Source organism: Podarcis vaucheri, assembly GCF_965113315.1.
Source record: "Podarcis vaucheri genome assembly, chromosome: 1".
In the NCBI taxonomy this organism is placed as follows: domain Eukaryota; kingdom Metazoa; phylum Chordata; class Lepidosauria; order Squamata; family Lacertidae; genus Podarcis; species Podarcis vaucheri.
In genome coordinates, this window is record NC_138759.1 from 18332559 (window position 1) to 18354442 (window position 21884).

General features: G+C 41.8%; 1 protein-coding gene across 7 annotated transcripts in view; it reads right to left on the reverse strand.

Moving 5' to 3' along the window:
• Window positions 1-21884, reverse strand: part of EML1 (EMAP like 1) — a 140385-nt gene continuing 118501 nt past the window's right edge. For all 7 annotated transcript variants that reach the window (XM_082217075.1, XM_082217077.1, XM_082217076.1 and 4 more), the window contains 13 exons: window positions 21343-21438; window positions 20901-21035; window positions 19505-19604; window positions 18135-18289; window positions 16147-16272; window positions 15526-15657; window positions 10479-10546; window positions 8095-8183; window positions 6190-6287; window positions 4898-4985; window positions 4603-4698; window positions 4158-4288; window positions 1-2277 (listed from right to left, as the gene is read on the reverse strand). In XM_082217075.1, coding sequence (XP_082073201.1) covers window positions 2152-2277; window positions 4158-4288; window positions 4603-4698; window positions 4898-4985; window positions 6190-6287; window positions 8095-8183; window positions 10479-10546; window positions 15526-15657; window positions 16147-16272; window positions 18135-18289; window positions 19505-19604; window positions 20901-21035; window positions 21343-21438 — 1440 coding nt within the window. In that variant the 3' untranslated portion in view covers window positions 1-2151. The remainder of the gene's footprint in view (window positions 2278-4157; window positions 4289-4602; window positions 4699-4897; window positions 4986-6189; window positions 6288-8094; window positions 8184-10478; window positions 10547-15525; window positions 15658-16146; window positions 16273-18134; window positions 18290-19504; window positions 19605-20900; window positions 21036-21342; window positions 21439-21884) is intronic.

The following is a 21884-nucleotide window of genomic DNA, read 5'->3' on the forward strand; positions in this document are numbered from 1 at the left end:
TTTTTCTTGATACATGATGTTTATTGGTGTCCTGCACTTTCAGTGTAGCAGGTTGAAGATGTAATTAAAAAAGCTTCAAAAACTTATTAAATCTTCATCGAAATAACTCTCAACAACCCGTGCTTCAGAGCTCAATTAATTCACATGTTCCTATCCTTTGTAAGAAAAAGAAAACTTTCCTATTGAGCTTTACAGAGCCTGCTTACAACAATGCTGCTCGTTTAAAGTCTTTAGATACATTCCCCAATGTAAACAATAATTTTTCAGTCTGTGTCACAATCAAAACGAATAAGGCCTTCTTAACTATTTTATGCCACCTCCTCTCTTACTTCATTGCAAAACACAATCTTATTTTCATACTATAAATATTGGTCCATGCAAAACACACGGGGGGGGGGGGAATACGGTGGAACTTATGCACTGTGGTGTTGGACATCCCCCCACATTTTGCTGTCCCAAATGGCTGCATCAGAAGATGGAGCAAGCTTGCTCTCTGCTTCGCCAGAGGAAAGGACTAGAACTGACGGGTGGAAATTGCGGGAAAGCAGGTTTTGGCTGATCGTTAGGAGAAATTTCCTAACAGCAGGAGTTGCTCAAGGGTGGAACTATGGCCTCAGGAGGTGGGTGGCCTCTCCTTCGCTGGAAGTATCCAAGCAAAAGGTGGACAGGCATCTCTCAGGGATGCTGTGGTCACACCCTCCATTGCAGATCCAACTCTTATGACCAGCACATGATCTGAAGTCAGGCACCCTCTGCCACACTGCAAAGGCTCCCGAGGCACACATGTCATGACCTGCACATTACTTTGTTGATAGTCCTAAAAACACTGCAGCCCCAAGAGAAGACTTGGGTTGCTTGTGCAGTCCAGCTGGTCTTCTTAGCAGTTATTTGTGTTTACTTCCCCATCTCTCCTCTGCAGGTTAGTGGTATGCTTCAAAGGATCCCTTTATATTTTTGTCTACTTGACCTTAAAATACGAATATACAATATCCATAAGCAACAGGCAAGTAAAGCTTAGAATGCTTTACTATTTCTTATGAATTGCTAATTTGTTTATTTTTTTACACGTGTATAAGGTAGTTGCATACATGCCGATCAATATACAGATTAGGGTTCACTCTGCCAACTGAATAACGGAGATGTGGCCATATTGGTTCGTTATTTTTCAATAAGGAATTGTGAACATATATGTGAGAAAAGCTTCCACCTTGAAAACAGATTACCTGAAGCTGTAATCCCTGCTGAGATATTCAAGTTAAAATTGCTTGATTTCAAAGAGAGAGAAAAAATATTGGTACAATCTAGCAAATGCTTATTCCACTGAAACCAGTTAAGACTCAAGTCGATTACAAGTAAACCCCATTCCAGTTTTTCTATGGAAGTCAAGTCTTAACTAACTTTTGCTAGATTGTATCTTTGAACTTTTAATATTTTGCTATGCCAGGAAAAATTGCAAGTTAATGACTATTCCAACATTCACATTATTCAAACAAGTTCTTTACTATGGGAGCCAGAAAACCCAGAAAGGACTGCTGAGTGAAACATCTGTTTCATTTCTTATGACAAACTTACGCAAGTCCCATTAAAATGACTACCACGGAACAGCCATACTGAGTGGCTTGTTCACTCTGTTTTGTTGAGCTTGGGTTAAGCTTTCCATACAAATTCTTTGCTGCTGCCATCTATGGGAATGCCATCAGTTTTCCGACTATAGATATTCTAACTACGCAGCTAGACAGCACAAAGTATAAATAATGAAACTGTGAAGCACATATATGTAATATTACAATAAGCTTTTTTGTGACTATTTAATAGAAAAGTCCTGTTCATATATATTGCATAAGCATCCAAGTCAATACTTCATTTTAGACTTGTACAGCTTCATATGTTGTACAACAAAAAGAGCAGTAACGATGTGTTGCTGCTGTTGCTGTTTTTTCTTTTTAAGTGATACTTTATGAATTACTGAAATAAGTACGGCAGCCAGCCAAGAACTTAGCTTTCCTGAGGTTTGTAAGGATTTGAAACTTAAAAATCACAGTGACTAGGCTAGACGGCAACCATTTGTTAACTGTTACATATACAGTGCGTACAGAACTTAGGTTCACAGCCAGTCCTTGGTTACACATGTATGCTCATAGAAGGTTTACTCTAAATGACTCGCCACTGCATAATACTGGTATCTTTTCCACCTGTGGAAATGAGATGAGTATCTTCATATAGAAAATCGACGTTGGTTACATGACTACTGTGTCCACCATACACATGACTTGGAGCCTGGAAGACATTGTGAAAAGAGAGGGTCATTAGCAATGGAAGTGTAAACAATGACAACACAACAAGTTACGGTAACCAATAGCTGTATGCCAGGTGACAAAGAAGTAATGTCACATTGCTTCAATCGATCAAACCACAATATGAGGGGGGGGGGGGAGAAAAAGAAAGCTATTTGTCCTGTGTTTGTTAACTGCACTTCCCAACAAAGACACTTTGGACAACACTCATTTTGTGTGGTCTAACTGGGGGGCGGTACAGGCAGCAATCCGTGCTGTTTTTGACAAGGTGCTCACAGATTTTATCCAGCTGTTTGCAGCAGGCACATGCAATGTGCAAGCGGAGTGCACTAGAGCATGATTTTGAAGAGCAACTGAAGCGATAATGTCTTATGGGTTTGGTGGGTTGGGGGGGCATGTATTTTCCATATATAAGACGAGGGTGTCTTCTGCCTTGGCTCCCAGAGAGATCTGCATTGGCTCCCAGTACGTCTCCGAGCACAATTCAAAGTGTTGGTGCTGACCTTTAAAGCCCTAAACGGCCTCGGTCCAGTATACCTGAAGGAGCGTCTCCACCCCCATCGTTCAGCCCGGAAACAGAGGTCCAGCGCCGAGGGCCTTCTGGCGGTTCCCTCATTGCGAGAAGTGAGGTTACAGGGAACCAGACAGAGGGCCTTCTCGGTAGTGGCCCCCGTCCTGTGGAACGCCCTTCCTTCAGATGTGAAGGAAAGAAGCAGTTATCCTATCTTTAAAAGACATCTGAAGGCAGCCCTGTTTAGGGAAGTTTTTAATATTAAATGCTGTACTGTTTTTAACATTTGATTGGGAGCCGCCTAGAGTGGCTGGGAGACTCAGCCAGATGGGTGGGGTATAAATAATAAATTATTATTATTATTATCATTATTATTATTATTATTAACCCCATTTTTAAGGTCTAAAAACGTGGGTCGTCTTATCCACGGAATATAGCAATTAAATATATAAATAAATACGGAACTTGCTCTAGCAATGCCCTGTGGGGCATTCTCGGTCTGCTTGCCTCCTCCGACTCTGCCCGCCCTACAGGCAGAGGCTGCATGGGGGAGGCTGCGTGTATGGTCTGTTTTTTCTGCGTGGCAGCTCCATTTGTGTGTGGCGGTGCAACGTTACACAGGAGGAGTGCAAGGTGTGATGTTTCGCTGATGTTAAAGGCGCAGAGGGGGGATATTACTTCAATTGCCGCGCTCCTCTTGTGTAACGTCGCGCCGCACGCGCACAAATGGAGCCGTGCGAAGACACCGCACAGCAAAAACGGACTGCCGACAGCCTCCCTCCCAGCTGTAGGGCGGGCAGAGTGGGAGGAGGCAAGCAGAATACTGTAGGGAGGCTTTGTGGGAAAGGCGAGAAGTGATAAGACTAATTGAGGAAAAAGCTTCACCACTCTTCCCCCACAAAAAAGTTCAACTCTCCCCCCCCCCCCAAGGTCAGCGATTGCCGGCGAGGGAACAGCTGATAGGTGGCCTGTTAGATGCGTGGGGCTGCTAGCCTCTGGGCAATCCTCCCCCCGCCCCAAATTTCAGCAAGTCAGGGCAATTTTCCCCATTTTCCTAATTTGGGGTACCCAAAAATAGGAGGCATCCTGTACATGGGGGCATCCAATACACGGAAAAATACAGTATATCAGAAGCAATTTGTCAATAAACTTCATGTTAACTTGCATGAAAGTTTTAATTATGATAATTATATGTTTTATTATAGATTAACTTTCCCCTCAAATCTCCAATAAAATGGTTAGCAGCAATAACATCAAGAAAAACAAATTACAACAATTAATCCCTTTAACTGATGGCTATTTACAAAATAATCCTTTTTACAACTGCAAGGATAACGTGGCTGGGACCTTACCCTAAACTGTGAACATGGATAAGAGAAGAGGTGTACTTTGCCAAAGTCATCACCGGTCGATAACAGTTTCCTTCCCTGCGAGCGGCAGACAGCATTGATATCTGTGCCATCTGAACCTTCTGGCCACACACCTGAAACAAGAGTAAGAACTTCTTTACTGAAATGTTTGGGATGAACCAGGCAGACGGCCTTTTCGGCAGTGGCACCCTCTGTGTGGAATGCCCTCCCATCAGATGTCAGGGAGATAAAGAATTACACAACTTTTAGAAAACCTCTGAAGGCAGCTCTGTATCGGGAAGTTTTTAATGTCTGACATTTAATTATTTTTTAATATTTTGCTGGAAGTCGCCCAGAGTGGCTGGGGGAACCCAGTCAGATGGGTATGGTACAAACAATAACATTATTATTATTATTATTATTATTATTATTATTATTATTTACTTACCAAAAACATGGAATCCTAAAGTACAGGTGTAAGTAACCCATTCTATATCTCTAGTGGTCTCAACACTTACTACTTGTTTACAAGCTGACGGAACCCCTATAAAATAAGGGGAGGAGCACAAGAGAGAAAGAGAAAGAGAGAGGGGGGGTGACATTGATTATTAACTTGTACAGTAAAGAAACTTAAGAGACAAAAACAAATGTCTGCTCTGCAGTGGTTTGTGATTCATATTAGGAATCCATTAGCAGCCAAGCATGAACCCTGTACCAAGGGCAGAATACTATTTGTTACTCACAGTATAGGATTTCATAGTCCCCTGAATTAGACACAAGGTACTGAGAATTAACAGACCAGTCCAAGTGAGTAATGAAGCTGGAATGACCCTGCAGAGAGAGAGATGCATTATATTAATTCCAGCGACATAACATCCCCTAATAGAATTACACTGGAGCACATATAAAAAGCTGCATGGAAAAGCACACTGAAGTTTTGTTTACATTCAAAGCAGTGGGTGACCTGTGTTTGGTAGCAACCCAGGTCACCATATTGGAACCATAGGCTCCAGTCCAACGTTCCAGGTGCTCTTTGGGCTGGGAGAAAATAGTGGCACATGCCTCCCAAAGTTCAGTTCACATGGAATATAACCAGAGGGGAGGATGTAGTGGCTCAAATGCCGCCTGGGCTACAGATCAAAGCACAAAAAGGTAATAGGCATCAGTATTTAGATACATCTTTACAACCCTAACAAACTATCCTTCCACTGGTGGATTTGTCAGGGGAACTGGGAACTTCTAGACCCTCTATCAATGTCAAAGAAAGGTTTTATTTGCCTGTTATATAGATCCACCTTGTAGCCATCTTGACTGTAAACCAGGTATATTGAATAAGAAAGCCTCCTTAGGTAAGCGTCAAAGGTTCAAACTCTCAGTTGCTAGTGATTTTACTGGAACGGAATTGAGACCAGTTCATATCTCTCAGAGAGATAGCTGTGGGCTAGTCTCTTGCAGCTAAAAGAACGAAGGATGCTTCCAGACAGGAGTTTTATGTTGCAAGCAGGTCATCCAGAACTGATTTTTCTATCTGTGTGAATGGCATGTGAGCTGCATACACTCCTTTTTTTAGCCTTAGGCTTTTGTAGGTATTTTGCTGTTTCCTATCCAGACCAATGTGTGGTCCTTGATAGAATTTTTCCATGCTGTGTTCCTCAACTCTCTCGCACCTTGATCCTTTTGGGTGGAGGGCAAAATTCATTTCCAGATGGTGTATTTTTGTTGTTGTTTTGTTTAAAAAAAATATTAAAAAGATGTCTTCAATATTACCAAACTTCTCACGCAATAGTCTTCCACAAGAATATATTGTGCAAGTTTTGGAAATAATTATGCTTGCATAAATATTTAGCATTGGAGAATGAGCAGTGTTTCTACAGAATATTGTTAAAGTTATTTTATAAATGTTTTGAAAGGGTTGTTGCCATTTCCGAACCTTTAGGGATATTAAATTAAATCACGAAGAGAATGTTAAACAACTTTACAAAAAAAAAAAAGGAAAGGCTGGAGATGATTTTTAAACAATTATGTGATCACTTACTGAGCATTTGCCAATTCTACTGTATTTCCTCCCATTGTCATTAACACTGTATATATAAATGCAATTGTCATGAGAACCTATTGCCAAGAAATTGCCATCTGCAAAACAAAGAGAATGCATATTTTATCATAAGGCTGAAATCACACTGATTAGGAAGAAGCAACGCCCCTTGGACTGGAATTTCAGTAATAAGATTAAATGCAAAACTACTTCCTTTGTTTATTTATTCAAAACAGGGATGGAGAACCTGTGGACCTAGAGATGTTGCTATATTTAATGCTACTGCTCTGAACTTCCAGCTGCAGAATTGCAAGCTGGAATCCAACAACCTCTGAAGGACCACGTTTCCTATCCCCAACTGAAAACATCCGCACCCTACATTTCCTCACAAAAGTCTAATAACCAAAGATTAATAATCTAAAACATCAGCTACCAAAATATTTAAATTACTATGTACAGCATCAGAAAATCAACAATACAGCATTAGCGGCATCAGAAGTTATTAGTAGTAAGTGAAGAAGTTTGGACTACAGTTCCTATCGCCTCATACTGGCTGTGTTGGATGGGAGTTGTGGCCTCTGGATATTTTGGGCTACCAGATTGGGTGAGGTTGGTTAAAACCAGTATTGTAAGACACATATCTACAAGCCGAAAGCTATCTTAAAATAAGGTTTCCACTAGCTCCTAGAAGATCTTTAAAGAGGAGTGACATATCACTCTTGGGAGGGAATTTCAGAGCCTAGACCCAGCCACAGAAATGTCCTCTTTCTGGTCCCAGCCAAGCATTTTAAGGAACATTTGAAATTGTTGTATTTACATGAATTTTATAGGATATTTTTTTTTTGGGGGGGGGGAGAGAATACATGGACCAGGATAGTGGCAAGGCTGCTCTTTCACCTATGTACCTCTCCACATGGGCTTAAAATAAAGCATTTGAGAAAGCCCTGTTTCAGGTGCCACAGCCTGGCCTTTATACCAGTATCCATAAGAAGCAGGCCTCTTAAGTGGCGGAATCTGTGTTGTGGGATTCTCCACATAAGCTGTTTCAGGAAGCCTTTCAAATAGTGGGCTGAGGTGACTGATGTATTAATTAATTAATTAATTAATTAATTAATTAATGTGTTTTAATACTGCCTTTCATAGAAAATTCCAAGGTGGATCATTTTTTTTTAAAAAAAACCACCATTAAATACATTATTAATTTGTTCTATGCTGCCATTTTATTATTATTAATAATAATAATAATATTATTATTATTATTATTATTATTATTATTATTATTATTATTTTGCTAATATTAGCCATGAAATTAATTTAATTGGGGTTTTCATCTGTTTTACACATGGGAGTTTTAGTTCATATTTTGTGTTAAGGATCCTGTCAGGGCGATTAGGCAGAATATAAATTTATACTTTTGGTGACAATAACATGGTATATAGAACAAGATGGAATACTTTTCCCTAAAGCCTTAAACAAATTCCTCTTTCTGTATACCGACACTGTGACACGGTACATGATTCACATGCTTTTCAAATGTATTCTTAAACACAATGCATGAGCTGCATCCTGGCATCACACTAAAATTAAGCGAGCTGACTGAAAAGGTCAGCTCACGGCGCCTTTGCCATATTAAAAACTGCTCCTGTAAATTGGCAAATTAAGGGAACCACAGGTCACTTTAGCTGGTCCAAAGTAGGCATCAATTTTTCTATTCAAGAAAGAGAAGATTTAAAAATGAATCCATCATTAAGCTATGCACCTTTTTATCTCCAGTGATTAAATACGCTGACAGCAAAAGCATAAAATATAAGACTGTGATATTTAGGGATTGACAAACACTTTTTTATACAGTATTCAGTGCCCCCCCTTTTTTTTGTTCAAACAGCTGAACAAAGAATGCCAAACCTGGCGAGTAACGCATTGTGGAGAGCTGTTCATTTCCGTCTGTATGTACGGTGACCAAATCTTTTGTTTCGGTGTCAAACACAAACCACCTGTTGAAAACAGTGGGAGGAAAAGTCAACAAGCCGTATAAGATAGAACTGGCAAGGGGGTGAAGTGGGGCAGTCAGGGATCCCAGTACAAAGAAACATAGCAACAACCCTGCTGGATAAGACAAAGGGTCCGTCTCTGATTCTGATCTAATTCACAGAGTTTCCAATAAAAGAGAGGCATCTAAGCGTGTTCAGCTGAACAGCAGAAGCCCCTTTCAGTACTTTCCCCTCAATGCGGGCGGGTGTGGAGAACTCCCTGGTCCTGAATGGGGTAACTGTGCCCCTGAAGGACCAGGTGCGCAGCCTGGGAGTCATTTTGGACTCACAGCTGTCCATGGAGGCACAGGTTAATTCTGTATCCAGGGCAGCTGTTTACCAGCTCCACCTGGTACGCAGGCTGAGACCCTACCTGCCCGTGGACTGCCTTGTCAGAGTAGTGAATGCTCTGGTTATCTCCCGCTTGGACTACTGCAATGCGCTGTACGTGGGGCTACCTTTGAAGGTGACCCGGAAACTACAACTAATCCAGAATGCGGCAGCTAGACTGGTGACTGGGAGCGGCCGCAGAGACCACATAACACCAATCTTGAAAGACTTACATTGGCTCCCAGTACGTTTCCAAGCACAATTCAAAGTGTTGGTGCTGACTTTAAAGCCCAAATAGCCTCAGTCCTGTATATCTGAAGGAGCGTCTCCACCCCCATCGTTCTGCCCGGACACTGAGGTCCAGCGCCGAGGGCCTTCTGGCGGTTCCCTCACTGCAAGAAGCCAAGTTACAGGGAACCAGGTGGACGGCCTTCTTGGTAGTGGCGCCCGCCCTGTGGAACGCCCTCCCACCAGATGTCAAAGAGAAAAACAACTACCAGACTTTTAGAATACACCTGAAGGCAGACCTGTTTAGGGAAGCTTTTAATGTTTGATGTATTACTGTAGTTTAATATTTGGTTGGAAGCCACCCAGAGTGGCTGGGGAAGCCCAGCCAGATGGGCGGGGTATAAATAATAAATAAATTATTATTATTATTATTATTATTATTATTATTATTATTATTATTATTATTATTCAGGAAGGCTAGAGTGGGCAGAGATAGGGATGATGGGATAAGCAAGCACCATACCTGTCCTGAATCCATTGTGGATACATTTTACTGAACGAACTCAAGTTCTAAGTATTATGAGAAGCGAGAAAAACTTGTCTTTCTGCAAGCCATGTGCATCTTTTATAAACCTTGATCATGCCACCCCTTAGCCCACTGCCCTCACCAAACCATTCTCCATTTCCGAACAGTAACTTTGTGTGGGGACCAGAAACTGAACAATAAAAGGCAAGATGGCTTTATTTGTGACAAATATAAAGCAGAAGATAAACGAGAAGCGTTTTCATCATTATAGAATCGAAATATATTATCAAATGTTATTAAACTGTAGCTCATTACTGCTTTGAGACAGTCAGGATTAACAACATCTGACACATGGGAAATATTTTGCTGGTGTGGAATATTTGCCTTTTACAAATGCAAAACACTTTGCACCTTGTACTAAGACCCTATGGGGCGGAAATGTCTCCAGTGCTTCATATAATGAACGTATGTCAATTTCCAAATGCAATATTAGGGAAGCTGGCAGCTTTAGCCTCGCTTGCTAAAAACATGTAGCATAAGCATGCTATACTAGATTACCCTCCAAAGCATCGCAAATGTCTTATGCAAAGTACCCTCTTCAAATTATGGTAATTTGTATGGGAAAATTTCCCAGAAAACCCACATCACTGGTTTTATGTGGCCCTTTGGAAAGAAAGACGCCAGGGAGACGGGGCAGACAGGAAGTGGACTTTGACGATGGGAACTCAGTTTCTGAGTCATTCTGCTCCATCCTTTGCATATTACACCAGGAAATAAAACACTTCAAGTAGTGGATGGACACTAGGAAGAGGAGAACTTTTTTGATGAAAAATTATGAAGGCTGTCCCCATGAGGGCAGTGGTGTGCAGTCAGTGGATTAGGGAAAATAAGCTAGTCCCCTAAATGTTCCCGGTAAATTAGATTATTAAAATATTAAAGCCTGGCGCCTCCTTCCCAAAGCCCAGGAAGCTTTTGCCTGGTTTAGCAAGAGAGGCGTGGTGTTCACACATGCAACACTGTCCCATCTGGCTCGCAAGCTGGCGCATCTGGCTCTCACTGTTCCACTTTGAAAAGTTTCACTGCACGCCTGCACGAGGGGTTATATGAATACGTATCCAGGGTTTACGACTGGGGACTACCCCCAAAGCAAGTGCCCCTGCTCTTCTTATTCTTACCTTCCAGTTAGGGTTCCTACTGCAACCACGGACCCTGAAGGATGGAAACCAGAAGACTGCGCTGGATCCTACGAAGTTTCAAAGAAATTGCATATTTACAGCAACAGTTATAGCAATCTGTAACAATAATGCATATTGGAATGGTTAAGTTTCAAAGCGCTCACTGTACTAGGCACTTCACCTGTGAGTCCTCTTTGAAAGGAGTGGGACTTATAAAACAGCAGGCATGGTCTGTACCCTTGCTATATGCAGAAGCTGAGCTGTTACCAAGTCAAATGCCAAAGGCTGTTTTGCCTCTGGGATGGGGAATCTGAACAAAAACCTAACCTGTTTTTTAAAACCGAAATATGATGGTGTAAAGAAATATTATTATTGTACAATGTATGTGTTTAATACACACTCAGAAATGAATTATGTAATATATTTTAGATATATAAAGAAATATGCAGATGTGGCATCCATGATATATATATCAAAGCAGCTGGAAGAGGAGACCTGTGCAGAGGCCAGAGAAAGAACTGAGAGTGGGGGAGAGTCCAATTTGGGAGCCCCTGGTAAATTCACAAAATTTCCAACCTGCTGTAGCCTGAAACTGGGTGTGTGCAATGCAGCTGGTGGGACACAGCTTTGGGCAGCCTGAGGGTGAGAGCCAGGAGACTGAGAGATGTTGAGTGGGGAAATGTGTCAGAAGAAGGAATTTAGCCATATTTATTTATTACCAACTTGCATTTTTGTACTATTTTGCTGTTGCTGTTTTAGTTTTCTGTACACTACTCAGAGATATTTTTAGATATTAAGCGCTACAAAAATCACCCAAATGAATAAAAACACATTAAGAAATAAATAAATTATTATTGTTGTTGTTGTTGTTGTTGTCTTCTAAAAGACCCCTTACAGGGTCTTCGCTGTGAGATCACATTCACTCGGTGCTATACCAGCTGCACTGGCTCCTGGTGGTGTACAGGATCAGGTTTAAGGTGCTGGTTTTAACCTTTAAAGCCCTATACGGCTTGGGACCCTCGTACCTATGGGACCGCCTCTCCTGGTATGCCCCACAGAAGAACTTACGGTCTTCAAATAAAAACTTCCTGAAGGTCCCAGGCCACAGAGAGGTTAGGCTGGCCTCAACTAGAGCCAGGGCTTTCTCGGCCGCGGCTCCAATCTGGTGGAATGCTCTGCCACAAGAGACTAGGGCCCTGCGGGACGTGACATCTTTCCGCAGGGCCTGCAAGACAGAGCTGTTCCACCAGGACTTTGGTTAGGGCGTAGCCTGACTCCCTCCTTTGGCAATCTTCACAGACCTTTAGCTTAATGGTTGCCATCAATTTGATTTTAATTATTTTTTATAATGAAATGTTTTTAGAATGCTGCACTATTTTATTGTTGTTAGCCGCCCTGAGCCCAGCTTCGGCTGAGGAGGGCGGGATATAGATAAAATTTATTTATTTATTTATTTATTTATTTATTTATTTATTTATTATTATTATTAAAAGTTGTGTAATTCTTTATCTCCTTGATATCTGAAGGGAGGGCGTTCCACAGGGAGGGTGCCACTACCGAGAAGGCTCTCTGCCTGTGTATATGAAATATACACAATATGTAATACATTGGGATGAAGAGCCCTTGGCTAATAGTTGGGTGGCTTTAGTTTGTTTTAAATTGCACTGTTTTCGTTGTTGTAACCTGCCCTGGGTGAAGGTTAGGGGCAGGAGGGAGATCTAATTGTCAGCAAAGTGTAGTGTATTTTAATTGATTTCATTGCTTTGCTTTTGTTAATTCGCTTAAGAGACTTTTGCATAAAGCGACCAGAATATTATGGTCATTACTGGTGATAGTAATAGTAATAGTAGTAGAACTGTTTTCAAAAATGAGAACATCTTTCAGGAAATCTGCCATTTAAAAAAAGAAACACTTCCTTCTTTTAAAAAGTGACTGACTTGGGAAGCAGACTGCAGTGGAGGTGCCTGGGTTTCAGAAATATACTTAGGAGGGCTCTAAGAGAAAGCCACCTCTGCAGGCCTTGGGAACCCCTAGTGGTGCTTGGGAGAGAACATGGGAATCTACCTCAGTATCTCCTGAAGGTGCTAGTTTTCATGTTCAGGTGAAGTGATGCCTAACAAACAACAGGCCGAACGCCACACAAAATTGGCTTCTGCTGCTCAGAGCAAAAGGTAAGTACAGTGGTACCTCAGGTTAAGTACTTAATTCGTTCCGGAGGTCTGTTCTTAACCTGAAACTGTTCTTAACCCGAAGCACCACTTTAGCTAATGGGGCCTCCCGCTGCCGCCGTAGCACGATTTCTGTTCTCATCCTGAAGCAAAGTTCTTAACCTGAAGCACTATTTCTGGGTTAGCGGAGTCTGTAACCTGAAGCGTATGTAATGTGAAGCGTATGTAACCTGAGGTACCACAGTATTCACCTTCATCAGAACCATGCTCACAAAGCGGTCGATGCACATTTATTCTTATAGATAAGAGGTGAACTCAACCTGAGAGGTACAAGTGATAATCAAGAGGAATGGGAAATAGGAGTTAATAAATATTAATCTCTTTCTGTTTGTTTTATGTCCATTCACTACAAGAGAAGTGCATTTTTCCACTTTGAAAATGTACGGCCGCAATCTGTGACAGAGTAAGCCTGTTTAAACCCAGTGACTTCAACTGCCCTCTTGTCAGACGCACATGGCGGGGACTAGGAACACGGTCACCAGCTCTGCTCATGGGCGTAGCCAAGGGGGGCCAACTGCTCCCCCCGATCAAGTAAAATAATAGAAATACTTAACTAAGTGACCAAACACGTTGGTCCTGCTCCCAAAACAAATTCCTGCCCCCCCAACAAAGTCCTTCATCCCCAAACAAGAATCCTTGCAATGTCCATGGCTCTGCCCCCCAACACTTTGAGAGTTGGGAGCTTTTATTCTGTTATATTATATTGTTGTTCCATCAGTGTACTGACAGTGTTTATGTGCAGGGTTATCTCCAAAACATGCCCACTTAATACAGTGGTGCCTCGCAAGACGAAATTAATCCGTTCCGCGAGTCTCTTCGTCTAGCGGTTTTTTCGTCTTGCGAAGCAACCCTATTAGCGGATTAGCGGCTATTAAAGGATTAGCGGATTAGCGGCTAAAAGGCTATTAGCGGCTTAGCGGCTTAGAAAAAGGGGGGGAGCGGAAAAAAATCGGAACACTTGCAAGACGTTTTCGTCTTGCAAAGCAAGCCCATAGGGAAAATCGTCTTGCGAAGCAACTCAAAAACGGAAAACCCTTTCGTCTAGCGGGTTTTCCGTCTTGCGAGGCATTCGTCTTGCGGGGCACCTCTGTATTTACAGTATACATGATCAGTAGATGCACAGGAACGCCAAGGTTTACAGAAGTGCAAAATATGTTCAGGAGGAAAACAAACAAACTTCAGGGGCATCCCCCACCCTCAAAACAGCCCAGTGAGGAATGAGCTTGTTCAGTGAGCATGAGATACAACACCATACCTAACAACCACCATTATTTCACAACAGAAATATTATTCCCACCTTTGTCCCAATGCAAGACAGATCAGTTTTGGAGCAGACCTATTTATTATCATCCAGGCACCAAACCATAATTAATTGGTTAATTGGTTAATGAGATAATTTCTCATCTGCAAAAGCAGTTGATTCCTCATAGACTATGGAAGGTCACCCTCACTAGCATAAACTGAGATTTGCCAAACTGAAATTTACCATTAGCAGGCTGAAATGTAACTTCAGAAACGACCAAGGCTCAGCAGGTATATCCAGCTTGGAGGAATGCCTGTACAGTGCTGCACTGGATGGGATTTCAAATGTTAAGAGTCTCTCAAGTTGAAGCATACCATTCTTGAAATAAAAACTCATCCGTGTCTTCAGACTCACTGCCAGTAACGTGATATTTGCTTGAACTGCGTTTGGCTACTGCTCCAAGCGGTCAAGTAGACTACGCAAGCAGACAGGGGCAGAAGCCATTATTGCTGGGGGACACAAATGAGCCACCTCGTTCCAGTCTTTCTGACACCGAGCGAGATTGCTGAGGGGGCAGCTCAGCTACAGATTCCCTTTGCTAAGCCAGCTGTGAGAAGGTGCAGTAGAGGCTTGTGATAGAAAATTATCAGCAAGCTACCATTCTCAGGATTCCTTGGGGGAAGTCAGGCCTATTAACTTGGTATAAAACCAATATAAATCTGCATTCTGAAGAATAAGTTCAAAAAGCAAGATGTAAGTTCTTAAATGGGAACTGACAAGCCTAAACAATACCGAAACATTAATTCCATTTCCACTTCTCCCAAAGCACCTTAATATCAGAGTACCTTTTCTACAAGTTTAGATCAGAGTATTATGTAGTTTTTGTCAATCAGTATGGGTTAAACCACAGAGCCTAGGACTTGCTTATCAGAAGGTCGGCGGCTCGAATCCCCGCAACGGGGTGAACTCCCATTGCTCAGTCCCAGCTCCTGCCAACCTAGCAGTTCAAAAGCACGTCACAGTCCAAATAGATAAATAGGTACCGCTCCACCGGGAAGGTAAACGACATTTCCGTGCGCTGCTCTGGTTCGCCGGAAGCGGCTTAGTCATGCTGGCCACATGACCTGGAAGCTGTACGCCGGCTCCCTTGGCCAATAAAGCAAGATGAGCGCCGCAACCCCAGAGTCGGTCACGACTGGACCTAATGGTCAGGGGTCCCTTTACCTTTACTCATTCAAGGACGAGTATAAATCCCTATTTGTAGGTTTTGTAGGCAAAACTGTATCCTTGCCATGCTAAGACACTGTTAATGGTTTGTTTCTCCCTCAAGCTCTGACTTCCTGTTACATCCAAGCTAAAGCATCCACGACCCCTGCTTCAGAGGTTAAACTAAACCAGGAATTGAGACATTGCTCTCCAGTACTAGGAAAATAGAAGAAGTGAAGGGGGGGGGGCGATCAGCTTGTGCACAGTAAACCGTTAGCGACAGTTTACCTTGATGTCTGAACACTGCCACTGTGGTTGTTAAAGGTGGTGGTGGTGGTGGTGGTGGGGTTATGAAAAACGGATATCATACCTCTATAATTTTGTTCCAGATCGGACGGTGACTGATGGCATCCCAGAGTGTAATGTGTTTGTCTTGCCCACAAGTGAAGAACTGAGGTTTCGAAGGATGGGCTGTTAGTCCCCAAAGCTCATCAGTATGACCCTTAATAAATACAGCAATGTTTCATCAGAATATGAACAACAGAACACTGTGAGTTTCTCTAATATTTTATTGGTAATAATGGGGGACGGGACATATAGAATCCTTCTCCCTCTTCCTTCAAATCCCACTTCTGGTTCCTCTTTTTCATTAATAGCTTTGCTTAACTCTTATATTTTCACCCGCAACTGAAATGAAACCTATGCGGATGTAACTTCGCTTATTGATATTTGCTCCACTGCCCTTCTCCTCTCCCCTTTCCTTCTCTACTACCGAAACTGAGTTCGTAAGCTTTGAGGGACAGCGTCCTGTCCACCTCCCCTTTCGTACATCATGTGACAGCAGCAATTACACATTCAGCAAGCTCTCAGCTCCTCCGGAGTAGAGATCAAGGAACCTCTTATAATTCAGATTTTTTAAAAAATGAACACTATGATTTTGTCTTTTAAAAACTTTGGTCTTAAGAAGGAATGGGCTCAAAGAAGTACTTACCTGGGTAATGGGAGAAAAGTCTCCCAAGAGGGAACCTTGTAGAACAAAATTCCGAGTGGTGCCGATTAACACAACGTCACCTTTCCCCTCTGCTATTGTTCTTATTGGCCCAAATTGCTCTGGAATCTATTTTCAAAATTCAAAAGCATAGTGGTTAATCAAGCTGGCATGTAGTTTCCCCCCTCAAGTGTACATTTTCTACAGTGCTTTCCTCAGAAGGTGGTGGACTCTCGTTGGAGGTTTTTAAGCAGAGGTTGGATGGCCATCTGCCATGGATACATTAGCTGAGATTCCTGCATCACAAGGGATAACCCTCGGGGTACCTTCCAGTTTTACAATTCTACGAAAGGTATCTATTGTTTTCTCTGCACGATTTGTTGTTGTGTAACGGCCATTTCCCTCCTCCAATGAGACACTTAAGGGATGTGTCTTGTGTTAGTGTTACACAAAAGTAGTGGTTTTCATTTTTATTCAGTAATCCATCTGAACACTTGAGTTGCTCAGCAGCGGGCTTGCCTTCACTTCCTGCTCCTTGTTCCTCTTCACAGAATCATAGAGTTGGAAGGGACCATGAGGGTCATCTAGTCCAACCCCCTGCAAGGCTTGATTCTTTTGCCTAACATGGGGCTTGAGCTTATGACCCAGAGATTAAGAGTCTTGTGCTCTACCAACTGAGCTACCCACCCTCCAGGCCAATATTCTGCTTTGCTGTCATTACTATTTTTTTTTACATCTTGTTCTCTGTTGCGAGACCCATGGTTGAAACAATACAGACTGGCACATTATGAGCGTAAAACACGACAGGTTGCCCCTTTTCTCAATTTGGATCGAAGCTGGGGAAGCCACAGCATTCTGTAAGAAACAACAGGATAGGCATGGATGGTGGAGGATGTTGCGTGTACACTGCTTCCCCTAACCAGTGTTTGGAGCACGCTGGATGCAATCAGGGAATGGCTGTAGCTCCACGGTAGAGCATCAGTGTTGCATACAGGAGGTCCTAAGGTTCAATCCCCAGAATCTCCAGACAGGGCTGGAACCCTGCAGATCTGCTGTCGGTAAGTGCTGACAATGAGCCAGATGGACCAATAGCCTGGGCTCAGTATAATACATGTTCCTATGAATCTTTGATGAAAATGGTCAGAGTGTACATAGCCTAGCTTGTATGTAAGATAAGCTAGAAAATGGGGTAGACAGAAGCTTGTGGAGTCAGACACTTGAAGAGCTGCAAAGGAGAGAAAAGGGGCTTAAACGCTATAAGAGAGCTGGAATACTAAAAAGAAAGCACAGATGGGAACTATGGAAGGAAGAAACCAGGAGATGACCAGGAAGGGTGCAAACGGATAAATATCGGCTGATTTAAGGAAACAGTCCAGAATAGGTTGGGTGAGCTTTTTCCTCTATCTGGTTTTTCAATTTGCTCTTATGAGTAACTTAAAACCATTTGCTCAAAACCTGTTTAATTTCTTGCTCTACAAAACTATTAAGTAAAAGCGTAATTGGGTATTTTTTGGGGGGGGATAGTTTGGAGCTCTATTTTTCTTTCTACTCCAAGTACCATACCACTCTACCAAGTACTGGAAGTACGTGAGGCCAGTTACGGTCCAGGGCTGTTTAGTGAAGGCAGGCAGAGAAAAATAAAGGTATCAACTTGGTGAGGTGAACAAGAAGGAGAGGTTGCATTGAAGGGTTTGCTTGTTTCCTTTCCCTCTCATGATTCAAGCAATGTAATGTATTTCAAGGTAGAGAACTGTGCTGGGCAAATGTCTGGGATCTGTATCTAGGTATTCAAAATCTATGCATTGTATGACCCTTCTGATATTATATCATATTCTTAGTCTGAGGACATAGGCATTAGCCACAAGAAACAGTGATGTCTTTTAGAAGTTGACGGGGTGGGGGAAAGCTTTTTCAGGATTCGAGCTACAAAATAATTCTCTTTTCAAACAGGAAATGCTAAGATGTCGCTTTTAAAGGATTGATGACATCACCTCTGTTTTGTGAAGTTTTTGGTAATTCCCGTTCCAAGATATTAGCTTTCTGTCTTTTCCACCTCCAGACACAAGCGTTCCATCTCGCAACATACAAAGTGCAAAAATGCCACCTTCGTGGGCTCCTTGAACTGCAGAGCTTATTCTGTTGGTACCTAGATATGGGAAGAAAACAAGTTATTAACCAAGCAGTATATCTTATTTGGCGATTCAGTTATTTATTTATTACGGCAAGCCTGTTTTGTCACATATGAAACTCCCTCCCTACTGAAGTTCATCTGGTCTCAGCCCTGTAGTTTAAGGCAGCTGCTTAAGACACACCTTTTTCAGAGGGTGTTTGGAGGAGGAAAGACCTGATTAGATAATTGGATTGGCTGCTATTTAAAGTTGTTATGCTATGCATTTTAAGGACTGTAATATTTTATATTAAAATATTACAGTTCTCGAAGCTACAAACATGAGTCTGACCAAACTGCGGGAGGCAGTGGAAGACAGGAGTGCCTGGCGTGCTCTGGTCCAGGGGGTCACGAAGAGTCGGACACGACTAAACAACAACAACAACAATATTTTATATACTTTATGTATTTGAATACACATTTTCTTATTTGGTTGTAAACCAACCTGGGGGCTTGTGCAAACAGCCGTATATAAACCACAGAAACGTAAGTAAATAAGTAATATTGTGGACACTGAAAGATGTCTTTCGCCTAAACCAACAGGTTTAAGTTGGCCAGAAGATATTTGTGGCTGCAGTTAGCCTTGGAGCTTATTTCTTAAATGTATTCATAGAACTTAATTAGCTGTTTAATTTGTTAAACCATGTTTAAGACTGAAACATGCAAGGTGTCTGCTATCAATTTAGGACCATGTCAAATGTTTTGCAGGTGATTATTTTCTGCTTCCAGGGAACTGAAATGCTCCTTGCGCACCTTGTTTTATTCATGCCTGTTCGCTACCCCCCTCTTGGCAGGTATTTTAACGCCATTTTTGCCAATCACCATCAAAAGGCTGACAACATAATCCCAGCTAATCAGGAATCCCATAGCCAGCATGATGTAATTATTAGGCCACGTAGCCAGAACCACTTCACAAGATGGCTTCCGAGTCAGGGCAATGCTTCCTCCCCTCCCTTAGAAAGGGAAACAATTTTTGCTCTACTCGAACCTTCTATTACTAAGAAGTAGCATACTTTTTTGCAGGGGCAATAGTCCTCACATAATATAACCCCCCCCCCATTGATTCTGAATAAATTCTATTTCAGTTTCTTTCCAGGAAAAATTAAATAAGAACCTGCTTAAATCTAGAAGAAATAACTGTTAAATCTATGTCATATGTAGTAATTTACTGTTTTATAAGCTTACTCTTCTTACCTTTTCCCCATACTAAGATATTTCCACTTGAGTCTCCAGTAATCGTATCACCGTTTTCAGAAAACGTCACACACAAAACAAATTTTGGCTTTTCTTGTTTCTGTACGGTAAGAGATTTGGCATATTTATAATAATCACAGGGGAATAACATATTTACAATATATTTTTATTTATTCTATTTAGATAATTTCAAAACCGTATGCTTACCACAAGATAAAAATCGAGAGAAATAAGTAACAAGAGATTGCAAGTTTTACAGATTTTATCAACATATGTTTACAAATTCTTGACATATATTAAATAGAATACATTGCACATATGCCTTATCCATGCAATAATACACCTGTTGAATAATGCATTCAAAGCTATCTTCCTTTCTGAAGAAATCCCTTTAAATCAAAACTGCATTTAAAATACCTGGTTGTGGAATGTAAGGTTTTGTTGTTATTTTAAAGTAGTGACATTCCAGATTGTGTCCCTAAAAATACGGGGGAAAGAAATCACATTCCACATGCTTGGCCTGGACTCAACAGTCAGCTATAGGTAGACCCGAAGTCATGCAAATGGCTAGTGGATCTTCAGCACTTCCCTTTGAACGCTTTAAAAAATCATGTGGCTTTTGAACTCTCAGTTTGACAAATACCATATTTTTCCATGTGTAAGACTAGGTCCCCCCCCCCTAAAAAATAATGCCAAAAATTAGGGGAGCGTCTTATACATGGATACATCTCTCCCCATTTTCTTAAATATGAGTCCCCCAAAATAGGGGGCATCTTATAGATGGAAAAATACGGTAGTTTGAAATACAGCAACAGTAGCAGTCTGCAGCTGTTTGAGAAACACAGGCCACAAAATATCACTGGACCTGTGGAACTGGCTCTATGGAGATCTTGGGTTGTGCACTATAAAGATACCATCACAGCCAATATTCTAAGATGCTGGAAAGATATACAAGTTTTGACTAGAAGAAGGAAGAGCAAGTGTGATGAATCAGAGTCATGTTTGCAATAGTAGGTAACGTGGTGCTTTTACCCAAGAAAGGAGAGCAACAACTCATATTTGATTCTCAAGCTGTTTTTGGACTACAGCTCCCATCATCCTGAGCTAGCAGGACCAGTGGTCAGGGATGATGGGAACTGTAGTCCAAAAACAGCTGGAGAGCCAAGTTTGGGAAACCCTGGTCTAGACCCTGTTGGATGAATCCTGCCATGGGCAGCCTCTCCTTCAGCACTGTGACTTGGTGACACTAGAAGGACAACAAGACCAAGCAAACAACACTGAGAGAAAGACGGGTGAAGTTCATACATTGACTTGAACCAGCCAGCCCATTCTTTGGCTATAGGCTTCTTCTATGTAACTTCCGTAAGCAACCCCCATGAACATAAGCACTTGTTACCTCAAATAAGCCTTGCTTTTTAATGAGAGAACTGCCTTCAAGCGTCCAAAAATAAAGATGCGATTTCCCACAAGTAACTATTATATTTGTGTCTGTAGGGTGAAAATCAGCGGCAAATACGGCTTCGTTAGAGCACTAGAAGGAGGGGAAAATTATTTCAACATTTGCAAAAAAAAACCAGACATGTCAAAATGCCCACAGACAACATTAAGAGCACCAATAGTAAGTTCATATGCTTCGGAAGGATGTTAAATGCCTTGCAATACATTAATCTGTATAGATATAGGTCAAATAAGAACATACGGGGAGGCTGCTGGATCACACCGGAGGCTAGCAGCAATGCTTACAAGAAGTTACACTGAATATGGCACCAATGGGGTAGGAGCGAGGGAACAACCGGGTGGGTCTCAAGTAGCATAAAAGCAATCTCATTGCAAAATACCTTGACATCTGCTAGCTTTTCTTCTCTCTGCCAGTCCCACACTGAAAGCACATGGTCGTTGGAGTCATCCACTGAACAAAGGTTACTCCCTCCATTCTGAAATAAAACATGAAATATCTCACTGGAGGAATGCACCAAAAAGCGATTTAATATCATCACAAAGTCTAATTGGAAAGGCAGTTCTCTACAAGCCAGTCCTTACGAAACCAAAACAGCATCACCCACACAGAATATGTGTTATTGACAGGTTTGAGGAAAATATACAAAAAATTTTTTAGCAAAAATACAATAATAAATAAATAAATAAATAAATAATTTATAACCAACCCATCGGACCGGGTTGCCTCAGCTACTCTGGATGGCTTCCAACATAAAAACACAACAAAACATCAAGCATTAAAAACTTATTAATACAGGGCTGCCTTCAGATGTCTTCAGAAAGTCATGCAATTGGTTATCTCTTTGACATCTGATGGGAGGGCGTCCCAAGAAGGCCTTCCGCTGTTCTATTACAACTAGTTTGGCCCTAAACTAAAGGGGAG